The following is an 18,465-nucleotide window of genomic DNA, read 5'->3' as shown; positions in this document are numbered from 1 at the left end:
TATTTGTTCTAAATAGGATTAAAATAATAAAAATGTAAAAAATACTTTGGTTTTTTTCTTATGTACATTTGAAATCTGGCATATTAACATTCTGCTTTCAAACTAGTAGGTGGAGTTTAGGCTCTCTTTTTTGTTTGAAGACTCTGCAATTTTTTTGTAAAGGTCGTTTTTATTGGTTTTCTTAACATAGAAAAAACAAACAGACATTGTTTAAATACAAACAAGGTACAATATGAAGAACTGTCCATTCAGTATATTGCAACAGTACATGGGAAGAAAAAAACACCAGCAGTTTCATATAAAAGTAATGTACATATAAATAGACACAAATAGCCGATCGCCATACATAAGAGAGTTAGCCCTATATGGTATGGAGATGTGTGCGAGAGACATATATCATCATTCAGGTGGTACAGTAGCTTGTGAGTCTAGCCAGGGGGTCCATATCTTATTACATTTCTTCGGGCAACCTCTGGCTTCATATGTCAATTTATACAAAAAATTGCCTTATTATCGAGGCTAAGCCATTGTGCTAAAGTAGGAGGAGTTGAAGATTTCCATTGGGTTGCTAATAATTTCTTCACGTAAAAAAATACTTAACGTAAAAGGAGTTTCTTACAGTTAGGCAGGCTGTCTTCCGTTATATAATCCAGCAAACAACAAAGTGGATTACAGATATTAGGAAGCTGAATCACCAAGCTAATGAAGTTGGTGATCCCTGTCCCCGACTGAGGAGCGATCACGGGTATGGAAGGGCACCAAATGATAAAAGGTGCCATTATTAGAGGAGCGTTTATAAACAGGAGGAAGAATGAAGTCTACCCATCTTGAACAGAATATAAGGAGTTTAATATGGCTAGTATAGAAATTTCATCTGAATGACCTTGTCTCTTGACAAAATAACTATGGGTACTTACAAGGGAAGAATTTCCTGCCAGACCTCCTCAGTTATGTCAGGTATATCTTTCTGTCAATAAGATTACATCGCCAAAAGTCTATTGGTGTAAAGCCAGCCATAGATGGCTTGAATCTCAGGCAGTTCAGCAGGGACTGGTTGAGATGCGATCCATCTATAAGTTGGTCCATCGATCGACTTGGGTACAACCAGCCTGTTGGATTTTTAGCATGCGGCTGTTGCCATTGGCCGCAGCCGGTAGCAGTAATCATTGTGTTTTCCAGGCTCCCCACACCCCCCTCCCCTGCGGGGAGAACACAATAGCTCAGTGGAAAGGATTCCCTCATCAACACTGACTGTGATCAGAAAATCACAGCAATAATATTTAGAAACAAGTTTAGAGTGTTTGGGATCAGAGAGTAATTTCTCCAACTTAAGGCCCATACACACGATCCGACTTTTTGACAACAAACTTCAAAATGAGCAGGTTTTTCGGACAAAAGTTCACTTTGCAAACGGACAAACTTTCCGGCTACAAAAGTCCTATGGTGCAAAGTCATGCCGTGTGTACAGAAATCCATCGTACTTAAAGCGGAGTTCCAACCAAAATTAGCATTTTTTAAATCTATGTCCTTTCATCCTGCTTTTTTAAAATATAAATCCGGTCACTTACTATTTTACAATCTGCCGCCGATCCGCATAGATCTTCAAAAAAGATAGTTTATAAAACTATGTCTACACGGTTGTCATTTTGCTTGTGGGCATTGTGAATCCTACAAGCACTTACTTCCTGGAAGTCTTGGATGTGGAGTGATAATTGGACAGCGCACTGCATCCTGGGAAATGATGACACACATTTCCCAGGAGCATTAGAGGGAGATGATGTCAGAATCCTAGGTGGTTTCAAAGGCAGATTTCGTGGGACTGCATAGCAACAGGCATTTCCAGATGAGTAAAAAAAAAAAATTTTTTTTTTTACTTTTTTAGGTCTAATGAGCTTAATAATGAAAAAAAAATTTTGGGATGGAAACTCCACTTTAAGTCCAAAGTACAAACACGCATTCTCAGAACCAATGCAAAAGATCAGATAACAATACAGAAGTTGACCAAAGGGTGGTGGTAAAGAGCTGAAAAAACATGTGATTTTGGGAAAGTTTGCTGAAAAAGTCCTGCTGTGTGTATGCATACCAAGTTCAAGGCAACGTCCTTTCGAACAAAAATCCACGGAAAAATTCATTTGAATTTCTGATCGTGTGTATGAGGCTTAAGCGTTATAGAGTCATGTTAGTCAACCTAAACTGTGCAAGTCGCGGTATGGCGTAACTCTGTTTGCTACTTTGATTAAAGCCCAGTGTCATTACTTATCTGATAGTTCAGTTCAAATCTTTTATCAAACTCAAAGCAAGCAGCTCTGCCGTGCTATGAGTGCAGTTAACTCATAGTACTACGCAATTCATTTTTAATTTACTAAATGTTAGTTTGTGAAACAAAGATTTAAAAACTGACTGTTTAAAAATGTATAAAAGAATAATAAAACAAACCTCAAACCATTGTATTTTCCCTTTAATTGAACTACACATGGCTAGAAGGTACCCAATCTGCAAACACTGCAAAGAGTGTTGACTGAATAAGGCTAGAAATGTGTACATGCTTTAAATGAAACATAGCATATGCTGGTATACTTTATTCCTGGTATGAATATGAATCATGCTACTCAGTAGGAAAGAGAAAGTCTGGTGTTCTGCCCATGACATGAACTTTTCATCAAAGTTAGAACAATAAAGACCATACAGTACCATATTTTTATTGAAGAGCATTTTAAACAATTCTTGGTCATTATAACACATGGTATTTAAATAATTAATACAAATTTAAAAGACATCAATCTCTAGTATCTAGGTTAGCAGTGTGCAACCTATAGTCTAGAATCTTAAATAGGATTCAAACATTAACTTACAGCTCTCTTTAAGAACTCTACTGATCTTGATAAGCCGCACAATTAATCGTTAAAAAAATGAATGGCGATCTCGATTTACCCCCCCCCCCCCCCACACACACACACACACACACAATCTTAATCCAACATTTCCACGATTCATGCAACAAGTGCAGAGCAGTTCCTGCTCACAGCTGTCAAAAAAAAAAAAGCAGCCAGAGATGTTTATCAACATCGCTCAGTGCTGAAAGAGATAAAAAGAAACATGGGGGTTATTACGAAAAGGCAAATCCACTTTGCACTACAAGTGCAAACTGCACTTGAAATTGCACTGAAAGTGCAGTCGCTGTAAATCTGAGGGGGATATGCAAGGAAAATAAACAGCATTTTAGCTTGTACATGATTGGATGATAAAATCAGCAGAGCTTCCCTTCATTTAAGATATACCCCTCAGATTTACAGAGACTGCACTTTCAGTGCAATTTCAAGTGCAGTTTGCACTTGTAGTGAAAAGTGGATTTGCCTTTTGTAAATAATCCCCAATGTATCTTTCTGTTCATTTACAGATCAAAGGGATAAACTTCAGTCTGTTAGGTTACTTTCACACTGAAAGTGCCCGGCGTTAGCGGTAAAGAGCCGCTAGTTTTAGCGGCGCTTTACTGTTGTTATAGCTGCGCTTTTTTCGGCCGCTAGAGGGGAGCTTTTAACCCCCACTAGCGGCCAAAGAAAGGGTTCCAAGAGCCCGTGTTGCAGCGCTGCCGAAGCACTTTGCAGGTGCTTTGGCAGCACTGCCTATTCATTTTAATGGGCAGGGGTGGTTTAGGAGCGCTGTATACAGCGCTCCCAAACTGCCCCAACGATACTGCTTGCAGGACTTTTTCTAACGTCCCGCAAGTGCACCACCCCAGTGTGAAAGCACTCAGGCTTTCACACTGAAAAGGCATGGGAGCCTTTTTCAGCGAGTAACGAGTAACAGCGAGTAACACTACCCGTGATTATAGTTGCCATTAAAAGTCCCCACTACAGATCTCAGATGAACAGATGACCTTGATCATGAACACCTAAGTTGACTGATCAGAACTCCCCATCAGCGCTGCCACTGATCCTATTAACCACCCCCCCCCCCCCCCCCCCAGGGGTAAGAGAAGGAATAAAAATAGAGAATACATGGAAGGGAGAGAAAAAGAGGGGCAACAAAGAAAAAGGGAGCGAAAGACGGCTAGAGAGAGGGATGGGGCGGGGGAAAGAAAGAAGAACAAATAGAAAGAGGGGTACATCCTCAAATGCACCGTAAGGGGTTTTAATACTGTACGAGTGGAAGGGACTCAGGGAGCGCTAAATGTTTGTGGGTTAGAAGCGCAAATTACTTGTCTTGCCTTGGGTGCTGACAACCCACGCTACAAAAATAATTTTACTGTTAGGGGTCCCCACAACTTGGGAAATTTTATCAGGGGGTCACGGCACTAGAAGGTTGAGAACCACTGGTCTAGGGGCTTTAATACCACCTCTAACAATGCCACTCAGTTGTATTAGGCAGTACAGAAAAGGCACCCCAATAGCAATAATCAATACAGGAGGGGAGAGAGATGTGCCCCTTAGACCCCTCAAAATACAATTTAGTGTAAGTACAAAAAAAAAGTATTAGCCAGGAGAGGGGTACTCACAAAGTGCAAGTAAGTGGCAGGCCAGGCCCAAACACTTAAAGATAAGGTCTGGGATGTGTTGTAACTGTCAGCCTTGCAATGCCTCAAGAGATTTGTAGTTCCACAACAGCTGGAGGGCCACCAGTGTGACACCTGTGCTTTAAAGAAACACTATGACCCCAGTCCAAGGAGGCTTGCTAGTGTTGGGTTTCAAGGAACAAAGGGGAGGTACTGTTTGTCACCTGCACAGAAATGAGAAGGTGGTAGGGCAAGTGTGTGTGTGTGTACAGGATGGGGAGCATTAGTTGAAACACCAGCATCAAGCACTAATGTGTGTTTAGATTGCTGTGGTCCAAAGAAGGCTTTTTAAGTATGGGGGTGCCCAGTGCATGTTTTAGAGAGTTGGGGAAGATGCCAGAAGAGAGGGAGAGATTAAACATGTAGGATAGAGTGAGAGGGTGACCACAGTATAATCCACAGGTCATGAATATGAAATGTTATGTCCCTCAGTGGACAATAAAGAAATACAGTCAGGTCCATAAATATTGGGACATCGACACAATTCTAATCTTTTTGGCTCTTTACACCACCACAATGGATTTTTTATTGAAACAAACAAGATGAGCTTTAACTGCAGACTTTCAACTTTAATTTGGGGGTATTTACATCCAAATCAGGTGAACGGTGTAGGAATTGCAACAGTTTGTATATGTGCCTCCCACTTTTTAAGGGACCAAAAGTAACGGGACAAATTAACAATCAAACTTTCACTTTTTAATACTTGACTGCAAAGGATTTGCAACCAATTACAGCCTGAAGTGTGGAACGCATAGACATCACCAGACATTGGGTTTCATCCCTGGTGATGCTCTGCCAGGCCTTTACTGCAACTGTCTTCAGTTCCTGCTTGTTCTTGGGGGCATTTTCCCTTCAGTTTTGTCTTCAGCAAGTAAAAGGCATGCTCAATCGGATTCAGGTCAGGTGATTGACTTGGCCATTGCATAACATTCCACTTCTTTCTCTTTAAAAAACTCTTTGGTTGCTTTCACAGTATGCTTCGGGTCATTGCCCATCTGCACTGTGAAGCGCCGTCCAATGAGTTCTGAAGCATTTGGCTGAATATAAACAGATAATTTTGCCCGAAACACTTCAGAATTCATCCTGCTGCCTTTGTCAGCAGTCACATCATCAATAAATACAAGAAAACCAGTTCCATTGGCAGCCATACATGCCCACGCCATGACACTACCAGCACCATGCTTCACTGATGAGGTTGTATGCTTTGGATCATGAGCAGTTCCTTTCCTTCTCCATACTCTTCTCTTCCCATCACTCTGGTACAAGTTGATGTTGGTCCCATCTGTCCATAGGATGTTGTTCCAGAACTGTGAAGACTTTTTTAGTTGTTTGGCAAACTCTTATCTGGCCTTCCTGTTTTTGAGGCTCACCAATGGTTTACATCGTGTGGTGAACCCTCTGTATTTACTCTGGCGAATTCTTCTCTTGGTTGTTGACTTTGACACACATACACCTACCTCCTGGAGAGTGTTCTTGATCTGGCCAACTGTTGTGAAGGGTGTTTTCTTCACCAGGGAAATAATTTTTCGGTCATCCACTACAGTTGTTTTCCATGGTCTTCCGGGTCCTTTGGTGTTGCTGAGCTCACAGGTGCGTTTTTTCTTTTTAAAGATGTTCCAAACAGTTGATTTGGCCACACCTAATGTTTTTGCTATCTCTGATGGGTTTTGTTTTGTTTTTTTCAGCCTAATGATGGCTTGCATCACTGATGGTGACAGCTCTTTGGATCTCATATTGAGAGTTGACAGCAACAGATTACAAATGCAAATAGCACACTTGAAATTAACTCTGGACCTTTTATCTGCTCCTTGTAAATGGGATAATGAGGGAATAACACACACCTGGCCATGGAACAGCTGAGCAGCCAATTGTCCCATTACTTTTGGTCCCTTAAAAAGTAGGAGGCACATATACAAACTGTTGTAATTCCTACACCGTTCACCTGGTTTGGATGTAAATACCCTCAAATTAAAGCTGAAAGTCTGCAGTTAAAGCAAATCTTGTTCATTTCAATTCAAATCTATTGTGGTGGTGTTTAGAGCCAAAAAGATTAGAATTGTGTCGATGTCCCAATATTTATGGACCTGACTGTATCTTCTATTGCAATTAAAATGGAAACTGTACTCAAGCAGAACAAGCTCACATATATTGCCAAATGTGTGCCTAATTACAAATCTGTAAGCTGTTAGCAAGTTACAGTAAACTTTCTCGCCAGTTCACATGCCATACATATCACTACTGTATAGGTCTCAATTGCTGCATGCATGCCCTTACTGACACACTACCAGCTGTTTACACATTCCAAATCGGCATATGGCCTCTAAAAGACTCACTTTTTACTGTGAAGAGGTTGCCGATCTGGTGTGTGCAAGATAGCTTGGGGGTGCTATTCACACTCACTGGTAAATATTCTCACTAGTGTGCAGTTTAATCAAACAAGCCACACAGGTCTCATCTATGTAAGAAGGTTAGAAAAATGTGTGCAATGTAGGAACATCAGTGTTGTAAGCTGAACTTAAAAAAATTACCCTTACAGTGGGGTTCTCCCTCATTCCTGTAGACTCCTCCTCTTCAAGCGACAAGTCCCCTGAAGCCACTTCTCTGAGGTGCTCTGTCCAGTGGTTGCACTTTGATGCCATCACATACAATGCAGGACCATCAGGACCATTCATCTATAGACATATCTGAGCAGTTATTCTATAGTCTTACAATGCAAGTGAGAGCACGAAGGGCCCACCCAAAACCCAGAGCATCAGAGGAGAGTGCTGGCTGTCAGGGGTGTTAGGGCTAATGTAAGAAAATATGCTTTTAATTGTACCCTAGATAAAAACCAACAATTTGATGCTTGCAGAGCAGGGAAGCCCTACTGCAAGGGCAGTTTTTTTTTTATTATTCTCCAGGGTTTTGCTTAAAGGCATGTTATTCCAATTGTCTGCAGTAGTTACAGGCACTGCATGTGTTGACACTGTAAAGAACAGTGTTGACCTCCACAGATCACTTTTATAAACCCCTTTTGAGCAAAGTGAGCTAAATAAACCCGTTGCCCTTTCCCAGTTGAACAGCACACTTAGAGTTATGTACAGAAGGACAAAAGGTACTCCCCGGTACTATGGGACTTTAAGGGCAGACTAAATGAACAATATATTAATTAAAAGTATAATAAAGTTTATTGAAATATTAAAAATTGGTGCACACATCCCCTTGAAAATACAAATACAAGATACAAAGATACCAATACTCATAATTGACTGATGAGTGGCATGGAGGTAACTTCTCATTGACCCTGAAGCGTTTCGGGAATGTAGAGATTTACCCCTTCTTCAGGAACATAGAGAAGGTTATAACATTGGAGATATTCTGTAACAGAGCATAACATAGATCAAGAATATGCGACAGGGAAAAAATGTGCACATCAATTCACTGCGTCAGCCATGAGCCATACATACCAACGCCACAGATCAGGGATCCTCAAACTACAGCCCTCCAGCTGTTGCGGAACTACACATCCCATGAAGCATTGTAAAAATCTGACATTCACAGACAGGACTAGGCATGATGAGAATTGTAGTTCCTGAAAAACCGGAGGGCCATAGTTTGAAGACTCATGCCATAGATCATCAAAGGTATAATTGCAAAGAATCATGAAGTAAATAATGCTGCAGAAATGTTTTCACTAAGGGTGTGGCACCCCAATAGAGATCTATATTAGGGTGCCACACCCTTAGGGAAAATGTTCTTATGATATCTCCAATGTTATAAACTTCTCTATTCCCCTGAAGAAGGCATAAATCCCTACATTCCCGAAACACGTTGGGCTCAATGAGAAGTTACCTCCATGCCACTCATCAGTCAATTATGAGAGTTGGTATCTTTGTATCCTGTATTTTCATGGTGTTGTGTGCACCAATTTTTATTATTTCAATAAACTTTGTTTTTACTTTTTAATTAATATATTGTTAATTTAGTCTAGCCTTAAAGTCCCATAGTTCCGGGGGGGGGGGGGGGGATGTAACTTTTGTTCAGTCTATAATTTTAGGGATGTTGGCAACACAAATTTGGAGACACTTTTTCTGCATGGTAGTTCTCTCCTCCTCCTAGAGCTATGTACAGGGTATACCATTCACCATTTGGCAAATTCCCCTTTTAAAGTGCAATTTGGTGTACCTTTGTGCACATAAACTGACATTTTAACAATAAAGTGAATTACAAGCAGTCAATTTTCAATCCTATCAGAAAACATTATAATTAAAAACTCAATTTAAAATGACTATCCGTTACCTTCATCCTGCTTTTAAAGATCTGTCAGTGACTAAGTCTCCTTTTGTGTAAAATGCCTCTATAGAGGTTTTGCCAGGGCTCTAAGTTCATATTCAGATTATCCCTGAATATCCCTTTGTTTGGTCTTCAGTTAGTAACCTTGCAGTCCAAGTTACGTATGGGGTTCATTGCCATCATTTATGTTGATAGCACTTTCTTCACAGTCTGCTTCTGCTGTTATTCTTTTGTAGTCCGTATGAAAAAAGATGATCATAATGCAGGCTCCAATGCTACATACACCAGCCATTACTAAAGTTGAAACTGTTTAAAAGGAAAGACATACCAACAATTAAATACTGGAGAAGCTGATATAATCTCACTTAAAGCTAAACTGAAACAGCTAAATACAAGCTGCTTGCCTGCCAAAAAATCTGTAGTTCCATCCCTCCAGACCTGAGATTTAAAAGGCTCTGCCATACAGCACAAACCTTTTTGGCAGGGGACCTGAACATTCTTTGCTGCAGGTAACACAACTAGCTCTTGCCCCTGAAGCCTGTGATGGACAGTGAGGGACAAGCAGACCCGTTACGCTGCTTTCTGCTATCAGCATGTCCCTTTTTAGCACATAAACACTACAAGACAACCTATTGGCTAATTTTTCCGCTTTTCTCTCCCCTAGTCTGAGCTGTACTGTACAAGGATTGCAAGAGGCTGATACCATGTCAAATTCAGGTACTTAGACCCCTTTCACATTGGGGCGTTTTTCATGCGGTACAGCGCTAAAAATAGCGCTGCTATACCACATGAAAAATCATGCCCTGTAGTCTTCAATGTGAAAGCCCGAAGGCTTTCAACCTGAAGCGGTGCGCTAGCAGGAACGCTCCAAAAGTCCTGCTAGCCGCATCTTTACCACGGTATAGGAGCGGTGTGTTCACCGCTCCTATACAGCGCCTTCCCATTGAAATCAATGGGAAAGCGCTGTAATACCGCGGTATTAACCCCTTTTCGGCCGCTAGCGGGTGTTAAAACCTCACCGTTATCCCCCGAATACTGCGGTAAACACGACGGTATAGCCGCGCTACAAATAGCGCGGCTATACCGTCACCGCGCTGCACGCTGCAATGTGAAAGCAGCCTTACACTGGCTGCATTAAAAAATACATGTAATGGTGTATTAGTGAATATAGAGCTGCATTATTTGTGGATTTTATACCTGACTGTATTTCAGCATTATGTTAAATGAAAACTCAGCTGCCTTAGTAAGGGGTAGTAATGTAGTATTTGAAAAGGGACAGTATGATGCAGTGATAAGTAATCAGGGGTGCTTGTGCAGTGTAAATTGTGAATGTCAATCTTGGATATGGTAATGCAATGTCAATGCCTTTTAGAATCTTTTAGTTAAAAAAAAAAAATAAGTGTACATGCAGCTCAGCCTGTCCTGTAGAAATGGTGTCCAAACCAAGCAGTATAAGAATCTAATTTTTTGTATTCTCTTGCCTTTTAGCCTGCCATTAGATGCAGTGCTGCTGTCACTCCCTCTTTATGAGCCACGTTCATTGAGGGAAAGGAGTGGAGTCACTGTCTGGAGAGTAAAGATCACACCAGTCCTTGCTGCTGGGTGCCGGAGAAGGAGGAGGTGCCGAGGTGGGTGGGGACAGCAGCACTGCACTAGGTGCAGGCCTCGCTCCCGGCCTCACTGTCTGAGAGTAAATTTACACGGGTTGTAGGAAGCCAGGCAGCGCTGGCCCTAGAAACCAGTTCCAGATATGTAGTTACTAGTTAGTAGGGGGTGGCTGTGTCCTCTATTTCATTCCGGGACACTGTATTGTCCCGGTATGAAGGTGGCCGGGACCCAGGACAGACATGTCAATTGCGAGACAGTCCCGGGCACGTGGGCACCCTATGCTTAAGTGAAGTTTGCTTTGTAATGGAAAAGGTTTGCATTATATTTGTTTTGTGGGTGACTGGGAGAAGCCCTTTACCTGTGAGTTAGGAAACCGCAATGTTCAGTTAGTGCCTGGATGGAGAGGGTTTATTTTCTGTTTTTGTTTGTGTTATTTTCATGCAACCTTTTAAAATATAACTGGCTACAAGTCAGATTACCCTTTTCCAATGGAAGATGATCCCCTTTGGGCTAACCCCTTACAATAGCTATACCTGCAAAAGGGGCCAGCCAGGGTGAAGTGATTTGCAGGACTTAAATTTTCTGACTTAAAGCGGAGTTCCACCCAAAAGTGGAACTTCCGCTTAATCCACTCTTACATGTCACATTTGGCATTCCTGTCCCACTTCCTCCTTCCGCCGAGGGGCTGCTAAGGCGATACGTCATATCGCCTTTTGGCAGCCCCTCCCTGTAGGCGATCGCCTGGGACACGTGACAGGTCCCAGGCGATCGCTTGTCCAATCGGATGGCGCAGCGCAGCGCCGCTCATGCATTCGCAGTGGGTGCCCGGCCGTGAAGCCGAAAGCTGTCATGGCCGGGTGCCCACACTTAGAATGAAGACGCTGGCCGGAGAGGAGCGGATCCCCGGCCGGCGCGTCGCTGGAACGTGGAGCAGGTGAGTGTATGTTTATTAAAAGCCAGCAGCTACACTTTTTGTAGCTGCTGACTTTAAATAAACATTAAAAATGAGTGGAACACCCCTTTAAGTGGTTGTAAACTCTGTTACACCACTTGTACCTACAGGTAAACCTATAATAAGGCTTACCTGAAGTTACTGTAAATATCTCCTAAACTTGCATAGTTTAGGGGATAGTCACTATATACGCTGCTGCCAACGATATTGGCACATGCACACTGAAGAAACTGCACCATTTTTTCAGGGTCATGCCATGATTGGCAGCTCCTGCTCGCATGTGCGGGAGTGACGTCACCGCAGATCCGGCCAGTCAAAACGCCGGAGCCCGCGAACACGGAAGTAACTCCAGTGAAAGATGTCGACCGTGGGAGCGAAGTGCGGGCGGCACTGCAGGGCATCGTTCTAAGGTAAGTATTTTTTTCCTGAGGTTCCACTTAAAGAAGTATATCTTAAAGATCTACACTCTTCAAAGTAAATTGTTTTATTGGGTGTGTTATGTCCTCATAACAGTACGGCTCCCATAGTTAATGTACTTAGAAAGTCAAGAAATAAAAAAATAAAACATACTTGACCAGTCATAAATTTCAATCTGATTCACACCACAGGAAGACAGTGGAGGCGCAGCATAAGGCTTGGCAAGCATCTGAAACAGCACCATGAAGATTATTCCCTGGACCTGACTTGGGATACAAAAACAACAATTTCCTTCCATTTAGTATAACCGGTTTTTCATATTTGCTCTAAAAATATAATTACTGTAAAATGTGGAAGTTAAATTCTTTTTAAGGGCCAGTTCACACCACAATTTCTGCATTCTGAATGTGTTTCTTTTCTACATGCACGTTTTTGATGCGTACTAGTACGTTTTGGGCATTCCAGTGCATGTTTTCCCATCTTTTTTTTCTAAATCTGAATTGAGGATATGTGTATTCCGGTGTGTTTTCGATGCATATTGCTGCATTCTATACATATATATATAACGTGTTTTATTTTTGTTGACTGCACTAGAACCCAGTGCACTGGTGTGAACTAGGGCCATTTAAAATACGTATTTAACACTGTCAATGCGTTTTTGATGCAGAATAAAAATGCATTGAACTGCATCTGGTGAAAACGAAGGAAGTAGAAAGGACAGTCAAATATATAAACTAGGTCAGTGGTCACCAACCTTTCAGACCTCATGGACCCCTAAACACATTGCAAGAGGTAACAATAGAGTGAATGGCTTGGTGATTTAATTGGTTAAGAAGAGGCATATTTGGGAGATGACGTGGAGTCTACAAGATTATACAGCGACTGGATTTGGGGCTGAAAGAACAGCTCAAAGTTTAGGACTACACCCTGTACCCTGGCAGGAGGGGATAGACTGATAGCTGTATTATTAATTTTGAAGGAAAAGTCAGGGATGAGGGCACAGGTAGGAAAATATTATAAGCTCAGCTTTAGAAAGATTTCGTTTGAGGAAATTGTGTGACATCCATATTGATTCATCACTTAGTAAGTTAGTAATGCAAAAGGAGGCAGAAGGAGTGGAGTGAGGAGAAGAGAGAAAGATTTGTGTGTTATCACTATAGAGATGGTATTGGAAGCCATGGGAGGTCACGTGACCAAGAGCGAAGGTATAAATAGAGAAGAGAAGGGGTCTGAGGACAAAGACTCGAGGCACCCCTACAGAAAGAGGAAGCAGAAGGGAGACAAGTTATAGGCAACACTGTGATAGGTAGGAGGAGAACCAGGAAAGAGCAGAGTCTTGGAGGCCAAGGCAGTACAGTTTTTAGAGGCAGGTGGTCAACACTATCAAAGGCATCAGAAAGGTCTAGTAATGTGAGTATGAAGCAGTAGCCATTGGAATACATGCACTCCATGCATGTATTCCTGACTGGACAACTCTGATGGGTTTGGCTAATTCAGCAAAGAAAACTTGTAGGGCTTTAAAAGTTAGAGTCCTGTGCTAAGACCCTGGTTGCTGCAATTTTGGTGAGTACACAGACAACAGGCTCTCCCCTGGATGGAAGACATCCCATCCCCATCACTTAGACACAAGGGTCCAAATAGTTCTGTTGTAAGGGTGCAAAGTGTGCCTTGTTCACCAGCAGCTGCATTGAATAATATGATTATTATAACTAATGAAGTTGCACATTTTGTAGCTACCTCCAAATTATGAAAAAAAAGCTATTTGCCCAATGACCAAGATACAATTTGCTTTGGATGAGATGAGCATTTACAAATTTTAGAATGAGGTCCACAAAACCTTGTGCGGTGTGTAGCTTGTGCAAATACTGGAATATAGAATCCCGTAGGACAGCAATTGTGCTGTAATTGCGACACTAAATCTGGGTCACACAAGCCCATCGGTAGAGTGGGCAGATAGTTGTGTTTATCAATTAGAGGGAGACGGTCGTCCCGGCATCGGAGGCCTTCGTGATTGCCAGAACACGGAGGGTCTACAGGTGTTCCTTGTGCAATACACAACTATCTGCCTACTCTAACAATGGGCTTGTGCGACAGTTCACAATTATGTGCCACTTTGTGTTGGTCTATCACATAAAAATTGCAATAAAATACATTTAAGTTTTTGGTTGTAACATGACAAGGAGTATGAATACTTTTTTTCAAGGCACTGTAACCTGTCAAAGCAATACATTTTGTAACCACTTAAGTTTTCACTTTACTTTTATAATACCATAAATATTGTAGCCTATATATAGTATGAAACATTGGTTGTTCTTTCCTTTTGATCAGTCATTAACAGACAGGTAAAGAATGTCACTGTGGTATAGCTGATCACTTACTGTCACTTACCCAGAAATAAAGGCCAACCCTGTCGAACTTCCTTCTCCAACTGGGTAGGAACACTCCACTGCTAGCTCCATTGCAATTGGATATTGTCCAAAACAAAAAAAGCCCAGACAAGAAGATATAATTGCCAGCAGAACAGGTTGGTCCCTCAAATTTGATACCTAGGTATAAAAACACTGCAGCTGGTCAGATACAATCACAAGGCATATAGGAAACAAGATGTTAAATTTTCTAAAACACACGTGTGTGTTTGTCTGGGCTTCCATTCCGTAATGATCAAAACTTTTTTCACTTGTCACATACATCTGCTCTGAAGTGAATGAGTGGTGATCTCCCCATTCCTACCAACGCTACCATAAATCAGCTATTTCCCAGTTTCACCTGATGGAGGCACTGTGCTCCAATGGCTGGCTGTATGTGATTCCTGTAGCTGTCACCAGATGTCTCCCTGAATTTTATGCAAGTCTGCAACCAATCCACAATGAACTTCGGAAGAATTTATATTCTTACCTCACCTGCAATCATACCATATCGCCCTACCAAACTGTCGGCGCTACATAAATTCTGTATAATATAATATTATTACTACTTACTTTTGCACTAGGTCATTGTTATTTGTCCTGTGTGCTTTACATTTTTCTGTTATCACTGTATGTTCTTTATTCTTATCTTACTATTTGTTTGCTGTGTTCACCCACTTACTTCCATTTGTTGCACTGTGTTATTTTACACAATACAGTACTTGTTGCACCTATTCTGGAGTTCTTAGCTACAACTCCTATTTCTGGTTATACCTCACTAACATGGATTCCTGCACTGGTTTCGTGAAAAGAACAGAATCTCCTTTTTTCTGCCCATACAGCAGACCAAATTGAGTTTTTCTATCAGCCTCAACAATACTATTTTGTGTATGGCTAACCTAACTTTCAAAAACCCCAACTTTAGAAATAAAAATATTTTTCTTTGCGTTTTCTCAAATCTGGCTGGAGCAAGCAGGTATATCCTCTTAAAGATTACGTGCATTGCTTTTTGATTGTTTCTGCACTGGACAAACAGGCTCATCCTTGGATTTACTAGGCTGCCTGATAAGCATTTCTCACCGACAGCAACTAGTGGCATCAGTGATTTCCCAAAGACTTGAGATTACGAAAAAGTGGTGGATTTGGTGGCGAGCAGCTCTTGTCTTTGGACAGCTGTAAACGACTGTTGGCATCCTGTAGCAAATCATTCACTAAAACTAAAGGCAGCTATATTTTATTATAAATCACGTGCAGAGCTAAACATAGGTGTAGGTCCGCACAAAGGAAAGTGCTGGGAAGAATCCGTCACCAAGAAAGAAAGGTTCACACTGACTCTTACCCCAATGAGTGGACTACTTAATCAAAAGCAGTCAAACACGCTTGAAAATCTTCTATCTCCCATGTGTATGGTGAAATCTAAGTAGATTGCATGAACACCAATAGGATCCTGAAAACAACGCAGTAAAAAGCGCATTTCAATCCAATAAAAACGATCAAGGTTTCCATCCAGTGTGATGACCATCTGTCGAGCTTGGCAACGTCACGTAACCCCAGCTATTTTCTATTATTTTAAAATGGTTGACATCAGCATTCAGAAGACTGTATTCAGCAAGTATTTGATAAATATGATTACATTAACCACTTCATTACTGGGCACCTAAACCCCCTTCCTGCCCAGACCATTTTTCAGCGCTGACGCATTTTGAATGACAATTGCGGGGTCATACAACACTGTACCTAAATTATACTTTTATCATTCTTGTCCCCACAAATAGAGCTTTCTTTTGGTGGTATTTGATCATCTCTACGATTTTTATTTTTTGCGATATATCAAAAAAAAAAAAAGGAAAAAAAAATTTGTTTTACTTTTTGTTATAATAATATCCCAATTTTTATTTATTTTTTATATTTTTTTGTTCAGTTTAGGCCGATACGTATTCTTTTACATATTTTTGTTAAAAAAAAAATCACAATAAGCGTATATTGATTGGTTTGCGCAAAAGTTATAGCGCCTACAATATAGGCGGCCATATCGGACACTTTTGACACTATTTTGGGACCATTCACATTTATACAGCGATCAGTGCTATAAAAATGCATTGATTACTGTATAAATGTGACTGGCAGGGAAGGGGTTAACACTAGGGGGTGAGGAAGGGGTTAAATGTATTCCCTGGGTGTGATTCTTAGGGCTCTTTCACACGTCCGTTCCGTTCGTCCGTTTTTTGGACGTCCGTTAACGGACCGCAATGCTTCCCTATGGGCTAGCGTCCGTTAGCGGATGAGCATCCGCTAACGTCCGTTAGCATCCGTCTGCGTTCAGTTCCGTTTTTTTGGACGGAAGAAAACCCTATTTTTCTTCCGTCTAAAAAACAGAACGGACGTTAACGGATGATCCGTTTATCATCCGTTCCGCTAACATCCGTTTTTCTATGTAAAAAGCCCCCCCCAAAAAAAAAAGAAAAAACGGATGGGAAAAACTGATGCAAAAACTGATGAAAAACTGACGAAAAACGGACGAAAAACTGATGGAAAAACGGATCAACTGATGAAAAAAAAACTGATCTGAAAAACTGAACGGACGTGTGAAAGAGCCCTTACTGTGTGTGGAGGGGACTGACTGGGGTAGGTGACCGATGCTGTGTCCCTATGTACAAGGGACACAGCATCGGTCTCCTCTCTCCCTGACAGGACGTGGAGCTCTGTTTGTACACACAGAGCTCCACGTCCCTGCCGTTCGTGGGTACCTGGGGGACATCGCGGCCGCCAGGCACGTGCATCGGCATCTCAGCGATGCGCCGGGCACAGTTTTTCCCCGCTGCGCGCCCCCAGTGGCGCGTGTGGGGAATGCAAATAAAAGGACTAGCGACGTCTACAGCGAGGGTCTCAAGTAGTTAAGCAAAACTAATGCGCAATAACTAGTGTTTTCATTACATCTTTTATTAAAAGGCTTATGCACACAGGACCTTTTTACAGCTGCTGTTAGGGACGTCTGACATTTTTTTAACTGCACCTTCATGTTAGTCTGTGTCCATGCACACAAAAATGTTTAGAGACGTTTAGAGGCATAAGCGTATAAGGGCAGTAGGAAAAACGACAGCTTGTGTGTCCAGGAGCAGAGGCTGTTGAGCTGTAAAAACACGGCTAAATGCTGCTGCACACAGAAGGCTTTTTATCTTAATGCATAGAATGCATTAAGATAAAAAAACCTTCTGCCTTTACAACCACTTTAATAATTGTTTGCATTAAAGCCTGCAGAGCATTGCACCCCCAATTGGTGCACTGTGTAATGCACGGGCTCTTTCAATGGATTCCCAAATGGCCTTAGGTCTGTACCTGGCTGGAGAAAGTGCAGCTGAAATGCAGACCAAAGAGGGTTAGCAATAATGACAGATGGGACTTGTAGGAACTCAACCCAGACCTAGATGATACAGCTGTGTGCTAATATTAAACAATCAAAGGATTCCCCTGGAAGATGCACAACACAATTAAGATAAAGGGGGGAGGGGGGGGGGATTGCAGATGGTATATGCAACCATGTTTCATGTTCAACCCTAAATAAAGGTAAGACAACCATACGTACCACAGCAAATGCTGTTAATGACAATGCCGTCAAAGCAAAACATATTTTGACAACTTCTGTAAACTTCTTTGTCCGGTCAACATAAAGGCCAAATACCAGAGCTCCAATAGCCCCTGCAAGAATGAACAGAGCCCCACACAAACCCGATATATACTGCAAAACAAAAAGTTGAAAAGTTCAGGATCACAAACACTGAGTGTATATATATATATATATATTTTTTTTTTTTTTTAGATGCTGTTTTACTAAGTGTAAAAATAAACATTTATATGATATGTCACCATGTGAAAAACCTCTCCACCTATCAATTTTAATGGACCCAGAAGCTTCTGTGGAAGTCCATCAGAATGTGACGTGAAAAGCTTTTGGATGCTTTGACATCACCACACAGGTAGGCAAAGTTGCACGCAGCCCATCGGGAACCCGATACACAGGGCCAAAAGAGTGAATGCAGACTGATCGGTACCTAAACTGTATTTCACACATGATACATATGACTGGATTTTTACCATATTTAAAGATAAATACAGTAATACCTCGGCCCGCGAGTAACCCGGTTAGCGAGCGTTCCCAATACAAGCTATTATTTTTTTTTAAATACTGACTCGGTTTGCGAGTGTTGTTTCGCAAAACGAGTAGGATTCAAGCCTCTGCAGTATCGCATTTGGCCAGAGGT

The 18,465-nt window shown here is 41.6% G+C and overlaps 1 protein-coding gene across 1 annotated transcript in view; it reads right to left on the bottom strand.

Moving 5' to 3' along the window:
* Window positions 1-8,548: 8,548 nt before the first annotated feature.
* SLC49A3 (solute carrier family 49 member 3) overlaps window positions 8,549-18,465 on the bottom strand; it is a 40,424-nt gene continuing 30,507 nt past the window's right edge. Inside the window, exons 7-10 of the mRNA XM_040361912.1 lie at window positions 17,790-17,942; window positions 14,190-14,347; window positions 11,955-12,067; window positions 8,549-9,130 (exon numbers count right to left, since the gene is read on the bottom strand). Of these exons, the coding sequence (XP_040217846.1) occupies window positions 8,982-9,130; window positions 11,955-12,067; window positions 14,190-14,347; window positions 17,790-17,942 (573 nt within the window). The 3' untranslated portion in view covers window positions 8,549-8,981. The remainder of the gene's footprint in view (window positions 9,131-11,954; window positions 12,068-14,189; window positions 14,348-17,789; window positions 17,943-18,465) is intronic.

Source organism: Rana temporaria, chromosome 1, assembly GCF_905171775.1.
Source record: "Rana temporaria chromosome 1, aRanTem1.1, whole genome shotgun sequence".
NCBI lineage: Eukaryota > Metazoa > Chordata > Amphibia > Anura > Ranidae > Rana > Rana temporaria.
Note: the sequence above shows the minus strand (reverse complement) of the source record. Positions and strands in the feature narration are given on the sequence as shown.